Source organism: Gallinula chloropus (assembly GCF_964237585.1).
Source record: "Gallinula chloropus genome assembly, chromosome: 9".
Taxonomy (NCBI): domain Eukaryota; kingdom Metazoa; phylum Chordata; class Aves; order Gruiformes; family Rallidae; genus Gallinula; species Gallinula chloropus.
In genome coordinates, this window is record NC_140094.1 from 16,226,305 (window position 1) to 16,239,176 (window position 12,872).

Below are 12,872 nucleotides of genomic sequence, written 5' to 3' on the forward strand. Positions count from 1 at the left end.
TTGAGGTGTTAGCTCCGAACAATGCTCAGCAGCATCTCACAGCAGTGCCCATCACTCAGCAGAGATAGTTGTACTTGCTTCTGGGGGCAGGACAGTTGATGGATGCAGCAGATAGCTCTTCAAACTGGAATGTCTTTGGGACAGCGTCAGTGAAGATTGTGTTGGTTGAAAGTGTCCCCTGATGTCCAGTGACTCTGGTTTGAATAAAACCCAGATTCTGGTCCCTGAAACCTCTGTAAAGATTGTATTAAAAGGAAAAAAAAAAAACCCCAAGCAAACAAAACAAAAAACCAAACCTTACCCCAAACCACAAACCAACCCAAGTTTTCCATGTTAACATCTTTGTTTCAGAAAATGAATCTATTTGTTTTCTGTTGCTATCATAATTTGTTCTTTATATCAGAGATTTGATAATGGGATGCTCTGAAGGTCCTCAGCATGAGGTTTTGAGGTTTCTGGTGCTTGCAACAGCCGTTCAAGTTGGTGACAGCTGAAAGCATTCAGTATACTTCAAGATGGCCAAATGTTTGGAAAGTCAAGAGGCATACAATTGTTTTAATTTTTTTTTAAATGTATGTAATACAGTTTGTCTGGGTTGCAGCTCTCCCCTCCTAGGCTACAAGGCATTCCAACACTGTTGCTTGGTTTGTGCTTAGTATTCAAGACATGCCTTTTCCAAAGCCAGTATCTCAAATGGCATAGGACCTACAGATGAAATGGGCTGTCCAGATGATCTTCATGTCAGCTTTCTTGCCAGTTCAAAACTCTTACTCATTTCTTGTTCACTGCTTGTTGTCTTTTTCAATGTCTTGTGATAGTATGTGTTTCTCTTCAGTTAGCAAATAGTTTTCCTGCTTAGCTGTGTCTTGTTCCCGAGAATACTTCTACAAACCTAAATGATCCTTTCTTATTTTGCTCCCTTTTCCCATCTTAATTTTCTAAACAACAAAAAAATTATTCTCTACTTATATGCTCCTATCTGGAGGTAAGTTAATGTATTTATAGCCTATTATTGCTTAAACAGGCTGTACTTGCTTCTCTTGACTACCACCCATGAGTATTTTAACAGAAATAATGTCAGAAGCACGCCTTCAGATGTATTGATCACTTACTTCTAGCCACAGCTTTTGTTGTATAATATTCTGCACTTTAATGCTTCTGTGTTTTCTCGTGTTGGGTAATTTACCGCATCACACAGACATGTTTCTATATAATTGCCAGTTGTGTTTGGTTATTGCTAATGTAATCATACTAGTATCTGCTCTTGGAGAAAAGGAAGCATGAGGTGGACCACATTGATGTTCATGGCTACCACTGTACTGAAGACAGTGAAGCTGTGATTTCAGTGATATGAGGCCAGTTAATAAAAGCAGGCTTGACCTGATGAACTTGAAGCATGCATTGTAGATGTGAAACGTCCCTTTGCTTCTTCAAACTGACTCCAGAGTTCACCAGTGTTAACGTTTAATTATTTATGGAGGGACTTTCAGGGTTACTGAAAGGAATTTTATTTTTAGTCATTTTAATCACTCTTTTTCTAAACAGCTTTTCAGCTCATCTGTAATAAAATCATTGGCTGAAATTTTACAACTCAGAATTACTAATGTATATTTGTTTACATTAAGTCCAGTTAACTTATTTTTAATTAGAGATAATTGCTTTGCTTATAATTGTTACTATGTCACCCCTTCTTCGTCTTGACTTTTTAATTGTTTTTTTAACCCCAGATTTAGGTCGTTCTCGGGAGCTGCAATATGTTTATGTGGATAACAATATTCATCTGAAGGGCCTCCCATCTTATCTGTATAATAAAGTCATTGGTTGCAGTGGGTAGGTATGAATTAATTCAGATTTTTTTATATACCTGTTCCTTGCAAAATTTCTTTTAAATATCTGCCTGTATGATACAAATGACTTTGTGTGTACGTGTGGGTGATTGATTGAGAACTGATGTTACTTGGAGGGGATTACTGCAGCTCCCAGTTCTGTTTTATTTTTGTAATAAATCTTCGTTGTTAATTGCTAAGTTTCTATATTTTAATATTAAGCAGACAATGAGTGCAGTTACTCTGAAGGATTTTTTAATGATAAGGTAAGGCCTAAGGCTGAATCATAAGTGCATCTAAAGTTTGGCCAAAACATAGGCTTCATGGAATTTCCAGAACTAAAGAATGAACAAAATATTTTTCAAGTGTTGCAGCTTCTATCTCCTTATTAAATTCTCTTATTTCTGTAAAGTATGGCCCATATCTTGGGTTGTCACATGCAGCTCCTTCATGTGTTTTTACATCCCAGTACCAGCTTCTTGTAGGTCTTCCTACCTACTAACAAAACGAAGTAACTTTTTTAGGAGTTATGGATTGACAGGTATATTTTTACATGTGCATGTTAAAAATACCCTAGGCTCTTTCATGTTTGTGGTTGGGATGTGAGAAAAAAAGTGGCCTGTCTAGGACACTGGCTTAATTCTTTCTGTACTGACAGTAGCACGAATGAGGATCAGCACCACTGGCGAATGGAGCCTCGGTGGTGTAAAAGTGATCAGAATAGGATTGTCTCCATTACCATCTAATTATAAATTTCTGGTATGCTTGCTCTCAGCAAATCTTGCATTAAATATAAATTCCTCTCTGCAGCCTGCACTCTGCTGCAGAATGCGAGATGCTGAGTCTTGGCATTTTAAGGTTTTTCTAATATTCCCGTGTCAGCTGGTTGTGTGATATTTAAATACTTGCAGTTGGATTATAATTCTGCTGAACTGTGTGCAGCCTCAAGCTTCTACTAATTTATATTTTGTTTTCAGGAAAAAACAATTTCTAGCCTTTGTTCTTTCAGAACTGATTGTAAATTGTAAGACAGGCATTAAATTGACCCTAAAGGTAATAGAATTGCATTGATTGTGACCAAACCCACTAGTGGAGGAGATTAACCAAGTTTGGTCCAACTGTCCTGCCTATTTCAGACAATTTTGAACAACCACATATTTTTCTTTTTTTACATGTTTTAAGCCCTTATTTTATATTCGTTCACAATAATTTTATGTTTGCACTGACCTTTTGTGAAGATCTTACCAGTTCTTTTTTCTGTCATTACATGTACACTGGTGGTAAGGGTTGCTGCTGGTATCTCTGGAGAATATTGTGAATCTACAATAGAAAAGACAAAATATTTGTATTACTATTAAAGTAAGCAAAACAATAGCTGTATTTGTGTACCAAACAAATATTTGTCTTTATGTTCTAAAAGTATTTTGAAATATCATAGATTATTTGTAAGGAAAACTTTAAATATAGGAAAAGCACTTATTAAGAAACCAAAGGTTTTACTTGATAATTTGCTGAGTGACATTAAAATTGTGGAATAATGGTAATGTGAAGAATTTCTGTGTTCTTTCGAAGAAAGCATTAGTAACCAGTGGAAGGTTTTCATGGATCAGGCAGGAGTTGAAGATCCAGGCTGTAGTGCTTTGTCTGGTCATCCACTGGAGAATAAAACCTGACATGCTGCTGTTACTAACATACAGCTAGATTCCTGAAAATAGAATATAAATTGCATTGTGTAAGTAATGAATCTCTGTCTGGGAATCCTGCAGTCAGACTGACTGAAAAAGCCTTTTATGTGAGAGGCGATGATCTCAGCACTCAAAATAAATTTTGATCTTATTTTTTGGAGATTAGATTTCATAGTCTGCAGCCTAGGTATCTGTCAGGCTTGTTGAAGGCAGCCAATAGGTGGTCACAGATTTTTTCTTTCCTTTTCCCCACTTATTTATTCACCAGGGTTCTTCTGCAGCTCCGTTTTTTCCAGCTAGATAGATCATCCTCTATGTCACTGTTCAACCTCTGTGGGTTTTGTCTAGATTTTTTTAATTCTTTGTCCTTGCACCCAGTATTACTCATAGGTTTAGAAACATTTCCTAATCCAACTTGATTTAAGGATGTATATCTCTTAGATTATTCCTCTTGATGGTCTGTTTTGCTTGTTTACTTTGTTTTTCAGTGTCGTGGTCAGACATGAATAGCCTTGCCCTTCATGTAAAGTATATCAAATGGCCCAGCTCTGAACTTCAGAAACTGTAGTAAGCTTATGGGTATGTCTTCTAGCTAGGCTGTTAAGGGGTTAATCAGCTTGAAAATACATTATAGATTTATTTGTTGTGATAGCTGACTCATTGGTTATGGATTGCTGGGGAACTATTGTTGGATCTCTGAATTCCCAATTATATTTTAACCCCACTAATGGTTTGTGGGAAAGTATTAAATATTTAACAAGAGGCTTATTGACTTGCTGTTTGATGCTGCTCTTTTTTGCTTGTTTCTCTGGGCTGTTTTTCCTTTAATCAGAAGGCATTAGTTTCTTTATCAGAGAGGTACTATGAGAGGTACTATGAGATTTCTTTCACATCTGATAAGTATAGTTACCTCAGTCTTAGGTCCAATATCTGGGAAGGCTGACAAATTTGTGTTTCTGTTCCATTTGTTAGGACTGGCCCTAACAAGTTGCTCTTGGCTTCAAATTTAAGTTGTCATAAACAATTCTGATTTCCCTGTTGACTTCCCCAACCTCTTAGTAGAATTTTCCTATGCGTGTCTCTTTGGTATGATAGCTTGCAACAGGGATCACATAAAGAGTTATTATTTTTACTACAAGCTAAGTTTCTCTCCTTGGATCCAAATAACCTTCCCTTTCCTTATATGATTTGGGAACAACAAGCCTAGTAGACTTACTAGGGTATTCTCCCACGATATCTTAGGCTGTTAGTTCCATTTTTCCTTCATCCATCCCTGCTGTACCCTTCAAGGCAGTTCTGTGTCTAGAGAAAGGTGTAGTAGAGTCACCCAGTGGCACTTAAATTCTTTGGTGGTAGTAGTTTTGCCTCACATATTATAGTTGAGAAACCCATTGCTATTCTCAACTGGTTGATCCAAGACACAGGAAGCCAAGTGTTTGGTGTGAAACTGCTCCTCTATGTGAGATAGTAATAATGCCATTCAGCAGCTAAAATTTTGCACATTGGCAAAATAAGGTTTGCCTCCTTGGGATCGTGTTTTCATTTCTCCAGGTTTTAACTGGTTTTTGATAAGTGAAGACCTCCAGATGTCCCATCACTAGCATGTCACAAAAGGTGGCAATCTATGGAAAATGTGTGTCAACAGCTATTACTCACTGCACTTTGAAGGGTGCTGCACCGATGAACAATATCAGACACACGTTGGGTTGGTCATGTAGGTTTCCCCAGAAAAATACTTTCTCTTTTTTTCTTTTTTTTTTTTTAATAACCACTTTCTAAATATCTTGTCTCTTTCTAGTTGTGGTTCTCCAATTCAAGTTTCGGAGGTGAAACTGCTCTCTTTTTCATCGGGCCCATTAACTGTGTTCCTGCCAGCAGAGGTGAAATCTATAGGGACAGAAACAGATCATGTGCTACCTTTACAAGAACTGGCCATGAGGACCCTCTATAACACCTACTGCAGGTTTATAAAAGGTATGGAATTTCTGCATTCTTCTGATTACAGAAAGAGTGAAAGTGCATTTCTGGGAGTAATAGGAGCATTTCAAATAGCTCTTTAAAGAGCTGGGCAAGGATTAATATTTTTAAAGATTGATTTCATCAAATTGTTTGAAATCCTGTATTAGAACAAAAATGTCCAAGATTTAAAAAATAATCCAAACAAATAACCAGAGATCCAAAGATTATTTTTAAGGTTGAGTGGTGCTTACAAATGGTTTCTTTCTTGAGGACTGTATAAAGAAGGACATTTTTTTCAGAAGAAACTTTAATGGAAATAGGAGATGAGAAATACAGTTCCTGAGGCAAGATTAGATGCATCAGCCAACAATGCAACTTCTTGCCAGGCAGCACACTCCTGAACTGGCAGACTTGTTATACATAAGGCAAAAGAAATGCGAGCAGCCCCTGGCCATTTCAGTACAGAGTGACAGCTGAGCTGTTTTAGTTCTGCCCCAATTCAGACTCTCTGCTCTAAACTGGCCTTTGGCTTATCTGTCTGTGCATCATGCAGTCACATGAGTTAGCAATATCTGATGATAACCTGCAGATTCAGATTTTGTCAGATTTAGGTGTAATGTGAATCTCCCCTGTTCACGGTGTCTTGGGGATTTGTCAGCTTGGGGGGTGAAAGTAGAAAGCAAAAGTGTGGCAGGTTGCAGTGGGAAGGTTAGAGGGTTATGGTAAAGGGTCACCCCTACCACGGCTGCTGAAGGAAATCAAAACTGCTGAATTGTTGGTTTGGCAGGAAAAGTGTACTGGAAGGTCTGCAGCAAATGCTCTGAAGGGAAGAAGCTTCATGTTGAGGAGCAGGGTAAATGCACAAGTCTGTGTTCATAGGAAACAGCACTGTTTTGTGGAGAATGGATTTACTGATGTAAAGAACATACTAATTAACCAGTTCATTGTTGAGTACTCTTGATTTTTCAGCATATGAGTGAAGAGGGGAGGTTTTTAGTTGTTTACTGTCAGGGTAACAGCTGTACCAAAATTACCCAATGACGGAAGCTGTTTCGTTTCGATTTGCAAAACTCTAGCCGGTGGAAAGGAGTTTGAGAACATCAGGTACAAGATCTTGTAAATCATCAGTAACTGATTTTCTCACCCAGCTGTGACTTGCACATTAGTTTCTGGAATATGACTCTGAATGTGGCTCCTGAAGATGCTGGTGAAATTTAGGTTGGGAATAGCATGATTAAAAATCACTTTAAGACATGGTTTGTAGATGGTTTATACAAGGCTGTGAGGGTTGTATGTGGTTGCAGCCAAGGTACAGAACCGGAAAAAGATAGTGACACCTTATTATCTTGCCTACATCGTTTGCTACTCTGTACTGTGTAGGCTTTTTATATATTTAGATATACATGCATACACCCTCTCTTATATACGTGTATCTTATTCTGAGTGACCTTATTAAAGACTATGTGCATTACTACTGGTGCCACCCAGATTTTGGTGAGGCAGGAGTAATGCACAGTTCAGAGAGGTGTAAGATAATGGTGTGTTGGGGAAGCAGGTGGCACACGATTAAAATAGCAGATTTGATCTATCACTGCCTAAATTTGCAGTTTCAAGGGTGCTGTTAAACATTTGGCTGCTGCTAGGTAAGTATGACAAGCAACTGGGCTACTTTTCCTCAGTCTTTGCTCAGCTACAGAATGTGACCTTTTCTTTCTGACGCAAATGTGAGATTCGTCATGCTCGGCGTCGCAGTTGAGGCTGTTGTGGTACATTGTGTTTGGGGTTGAACCTCACAGAGTCTGAAAGCTGAAACTGGTGTGATATCACAAAACTGATTTATCAGGTACTGCATCTTATCTTGATTATTCAGCACCTAAACTCATTCACCTGTCGTGGCTGTCTCTCATTTCCTAGATGGAGATTAGCATGTTGGTTTTAATTTATTTAACACTAGGTGGCTTGGGCCCAGCCTGACAAAACGATTACTCTTTCCCATGAAATGACCCTGGAGTCCTTTTTGGTGAAAATTATGGCATCTTGTAAACTGTGGGGGCACAGTTAAGAGATTATGAATGTATTGATCTTTTTAGAGTGGTCTCTTGGGTTAGACCTGTGAGAATTTTGCTGGGCTGGACTGTATTTCAAGTAACTTTAAATGTTTCAAATCCATAGATGCTCATGGTGGAGTTTGGGCTTTTTAGTGAGCCTAGCTATACTGCTGGACTGCTTGCTGAAATATTTTAGTGAAATACTACTGTTGTCCTTTTCAGACTTTTGTACTGTTATTAGTTAATAAACACCTGTCTGGATCATCTTTGTGTCTAAAAATGCTTTATGACATATTACTGGATTTTATTATTTGTTTGAACTATAATATTTTCAGCTGGGTATTTGGGCCCAGTTAATCTTATGCCCACAAATGCTAAACTTAGGGATTTAACTTTACCTTTTAGAGCTGATTCATGGAAAGTATTGTGTGCTTCATCCTAACTGTGGTAATTTGTATTACCTTGCTGTCTTTTTGACAGTAGTTTTCTGAATTGTTCATGAATTGTGCTTGTGTTTTACTTTATCATGCAACTGTTTTGTTACAAGCCTCCTTTGTTACTTTTATTCTCTAGATTTGAACTTTCTGACTCCAATCTCACTACCCAAAAGCCTCTTGGAATTGCTGCACTGTCCCTTGGGACACTGCCACCGCTGCAGCCAGCCTATGTTTACCATTGTCTACCCAAAGCTCTTTCCCTTGAGGGAAACTCCAATGGCAGGATTGCATCAAGGGTAATTATACAGGAAATTACACTGGGGCTTTATTTTGGAAGAAAAACACCTTACAGAACAAAGCATATTCTTAAGTTCTGGTTGTTGGGGGGTTTTAAACTTAGTCTTTCGTGTCTAAAGCCCCTGTCCTTTGTCTGCATATAGACGTTGAAAAGTCTTTAATGTACAAGACAACCAGCATACTGCATTTAGACTGCTTAACAAGAGCTATTGCACTTGCCTCTTACTGACTGCTTTTAGATGGGGTTTTGATATAAGTTTGACTTCTCTGGGGTAGTGTGGCATGTGTGTGCCACTTATGTGCCTTGGGATGGAAATACTACTTACTACCTGAGAGCAGGATTTTCTCAGATGGCCTCAAACCCTGACTTCAGGAGAATGCTACCACCTAAGTGCTGTAATTAAAGGCAGAAAAAAAACCTCTATAGCCTGAGCTTAATTAAAATGTTCTGCAGTAAAATACTCTTGTTTTCCTTTCCACACTAATTAACTTGAGAGAGACTGTGGAAACATTCTGCATTGTAACATACATTTCACAGCAATACATCTTTTTAAAAATTATTTCAGTCTTTATGGCAGTAGTGGTTGTGAGTGTGTCTGCAGGATTCATCAGTCAAACAGACAAGCCTGCACAGACCTCCTGACTCTCTGGACACTGCAGTCATAGAAGGAAATCAAAAGTGGGATATGGTTCAGGGAATATTTCCCTCATGCAGACAAAGACTTACAAATGGTGATTCAGGTAGACAGTACCTATTTTCCACAGCTTTATCGCAGGTTGTTTATTTTGCTGTGAGCTTGTGGCATAATAGGTATCTGAGTTGTAAGCAATTCAACTTCTGTGAAATGAAAATAATTTAGGTATGCCAGATCTGGACAGCAGCCAGGAGGCAACATAAATATGATCTTATAAAAATCATCCTTCTTGGAAAGATCTGATAGTAGCGATGGCATGCTTTGGTCCTATGTTGAAATTCTATGGATTTCATGTTAAGTAAAATAAATTGCTTCCACATTATAGTCATTATATTTAGGGTAGCATGTTATAATCGTACTATAAAGAATTTCTTTCAAGCTTTGAGCTCCATTAGAATGGTATTATTTACTAAGAAAGTGATTCAAAACTACTTGTGGGTCACTAAATCCTTATATTAGCTGAAATAATCCAGCAACAGGAGAGTTTCAACTGGAGAGCTCTACTTCCTAACTAATTCCTAAGCATTGCTCATTGTGGAACATAAAGTTATGAGGTGACAGACATGGGTAGACACATTTAGGAATTATTAAAGTTACAACTCAGCAAAAACATGCTTTAAGGCTGTTCTGGAAGGACACTATATTAACATTCTAAAAATATTAATTGAAAATATTTCTGCATGATTTTCACTTGTTTAAAAAATGGTTATCATTCCCTCTCTTAAACAAGAATGTACTGTGTTCTGCAAAATGCCATGGTGAATACAGCCTTAAGTAGCTGACATTTGATGCAAATCCACAGAAAATGAGATCTAAACAGGGTAGCCTGTCATCCTTATCTCTGTAGCTTGTGCACTTGACGTGGTAAGATTATGTGGAATTGTAGAGGTGTGATAGCTGGTTTAGGAAGATGTGGAGGACAGCGTTTCTCTTCTAAAGAGCTTAGAGTGGCCATGAAAACACAGAGGGTAAGGATCTTGAACAGCTCTGATTAGTACATGACAGGTCTGTGCCAGTAACTTCTGTCTGGATTTCTGTATCGCATTCTGTATCCTCTTACAGGAAAGGAGAGTTAAATGCTGAACTGGATTTCTGTATCTGAAAAAGCACAGATGACATGAACACGGGGTAAAGCCTGATTTCTGGGTTAGCAAAAACCAGATCTTAATACTTACAAAGCAGATATCTAGGTCCCTGCCAGGATGGGGGCAGGAGGAGGGTCACAGTAAGGCTAGCATCATGCTTTCATTTTGCCACTGCTGCAGTACCTGGCACAATGCGACAGCACTGCCTGCCCATTGTCCTTCCTGAAGTGCAGGGCCCCAGTTTGTTCACTGGGCTGAACCAAAGGAGGACACTGGGCTTCAGTTATTTCATGCCTACAAGCAGTGATTCAACAAACACATGAGCAAAGCTGAAGAGAAGAATTACCCAGCTATTTTCCTTTTAGCTGTTAAACCTACTGGCTATAACACTGAGCCACACCCTCCGCAGGAAGAAAAACCACATGCGGCTTCTTTAAACTGAATGCATAAGAAACCAGGAAGGCTTACTGAGAACCCCTGTAGTGTTGTACTGCTTCTGCATTGGGCACTCATATAGAGCAAATTAACCTTCTTTTTCTAAAGTGTTGAGATCTGCTAATCCTGTATTTTACAAATCAGTATATTGTCTGCTGTGGAATTGGGCCAGGAGCTTTAATCTTTACTGACAACTGTTCCCCCCGCCCCCCCTTTTTCTTTTTCTTCTAGGAGGACAACTGTTAGTTTTGTGGCATACTGCTGCTCCACCCAGTGTCTGCAGACTTTTGACCTACTGAGTTGATAAACATTTAAAACTACTCAGGAGAGCTGCCAGATTAAAGCTGCATTAGACCTCGTGTCCCATTGGTACTGGAATACTGTGTGTATGTGTGCGCGTGTGCCAAAGCAGCAGAAGTGCCCAGTCAGGAACACTAAGAGGCACTTAAATCCTGCCCTATCAAATTTGGATGAACTGCAGAAACTTTTCGGAAGTGTAAATACCAAGCTTTTAAAAGTATTAACTTTTCTCTCCTCCAAGACAGCGTGCAAACCAAACAAATTCACAAGCTCTGACTTCAGGATTTCCAGTGTTTTTTCAAATGTGACTGTCTTCAGGTTGACCTGTTGCATCATTTGAGGCAGTTTTCATTCCTCTAACAGGAGGGGTGGGGGGAAAAGTCCCATTATGACAAACCAGTTTTCATTTACTCCCAACCCCCATCCTCATCACCCCTACAGGTGGATTCAGGTGTGTAAGTTTAAGGTGACAAAAACCTTTGAAGGATCCCAGTGACTTTCCTGTAGAATTTAGTTTCATTTTCTCCTCTCATATTTTCCCTAGCAGAGTTATTCCAGTTGTATATCAGGTCTTTGACAGTTACTGTGCTATTTCAATCCACGTATTAAAAGCAGATCTTTCTTTCTGGTATCATTAGAAGCCACACTGATTTAATTGGAGTAACTAGGTCATGTCTGGAGATCTTGTTTCAGTAGGGAAGGCCGATACTGATGTCTACACCAAGTGGTCTTGCTCCAGCATGTTTGAGGGTGTGTTTTCTTTATTTTCCTTGCTTGAGTTCTTTATTTTTAAAATCACTTCCCCTTTTGCTTCTTTGAGTTCTTCAGGAAGAAGAAAACTTTTAAGTACAAATTTCACTTGAGGAAATCTAGTAATATGATAGTAAATATTTATCTATATTTATTATATTTTTACAGTTGCAGGCTGCAGAGAGTTAGTCTTCATCTTTTTTCACATTCAGCACTTGGCTGATTTGTGAAAGTGTGTCAGTGGAGTGTGTTAACCTAAGAGAAGGCTGGAAATCAAGGGGGTGGGTGGGTTTGTCTATCTCCATGCATAGATAAATATGCATACATGCATATCTACACAGAAGGGCTGTTACATTTGTTTTCATGTATTAAGGGCAGATTTAGTGCAAATTTCTACTCTGTCATATTTGTGGGAATCCTTTTTTTGTCAGATCTTGTTCATTTTAAATAAAGGACAAAGGGTGGAAAAAAGGCCAAATATGTGTGCAAGACTTAAAGTTTTAATTTTACACTGAAACAGTTTATATAAAATTAGCTCCTCTCCTCTTAATTTGTAATATATTTTTTTAATACAATATGTTGTGGGTTTTTTACTTTCTATTTCTTGGTTATAAGCTACTTGTTGATTTAGCACAGTGTGCCGCTCTGTGCAGGAGGTAGTTACAAGCTGAAATAGATATGAATGAAACAGTTTGTTATAAAAATGGCAAGATAAAGAGACTTATTTGGTAGTATATTAGCATATGTTGTGGTGAGGTGTGCATACTTCGAAGGGAGGAGGCATTAAAATATTTTCCTTTTGCCAAAGAAGCATTTGTTCCCGCTGCAGGCTTCCTGGCATCTCTTCAATAAATAGAGTATCTTAAGAGCTTAAGAGAGTACCAAAAAGGCAGTTTTTGAGGGTAGAATTTTTAGGTTGTGCATGTTATTTGTAAAAGCTTTGCTGGTTTTATTGGGTTGGTTTTAGAGAGTTGAATTAGCATTAAGAAATGTAGAACTTAATCCTTCAGGAATGCAAGTATCATCTACTGTTTAAGAATTGTGAAACTTTCTAAAATAAATCCCATTTATTAAATCTGCTTTGCAGTAGGGGAAAGAGCCATGTCCAAGCAGACTTTGTACTATTGGATTTCTGACACTGTCATTTTTCTAATTTGTTCCAACGTTAGTATCCCCAACAGGCCTTCCCACCCAGGGGGTTTACTGCTGAAGCAGCAAAATGAAGCTTCTGCTTTTTTCTTCCTTCAGTACTACACAGTTGACGTGTAAATTGCCTGTGTACGATTATACTTGTAGCAGAAATATGCAGGTGTAGTACAGGATCCATTTTTAATGAATAAGAAATATTACAAATT

At 38.3% G+C, this 12,872-nt stretch overlaps 1 protein-coding gene across 2 annotated transcripts in view; it reads left to right on the top strand.

The window, feature by feature from the left end:
- Positions 1-11,773, top strand: part of LRRC28 (leucine rich repeat containing 28) — a gene marked incomplete at its 5' end in the record, with an annotated part of 44,196 nt that extends 32,423 nt beyond the window's left edge. The window contains 4 exons of one of the 2 annotated variants that reach the window (XM_084268143.1): positions 1,728-1,830; positions 5,310-5,485; positions 8,092-8,251; positions 10,699-11,773. In XM_084268143.1, the coding sequence (XP_084124269.1) occupies positions 1,728-1,830; positions 5,310-5,485; positions 8,092-8,251; positions 10,699-10,771 (512 nt within the window). In that variant the 3' untranslated portion in view covers positions 10,772-11,773. The remainder of the gene's footprint in view (positions 1-1,727; positions 1,831-5,309; positions 5,486-8,091; positions 8,252-10,698) is intronic. The other variant, XM_084268144.1, reaches the window with a different exon arrangement.
- Between the last annotated feature and the right edge of the window lie 1,099 nt (positions 11,774-12,872).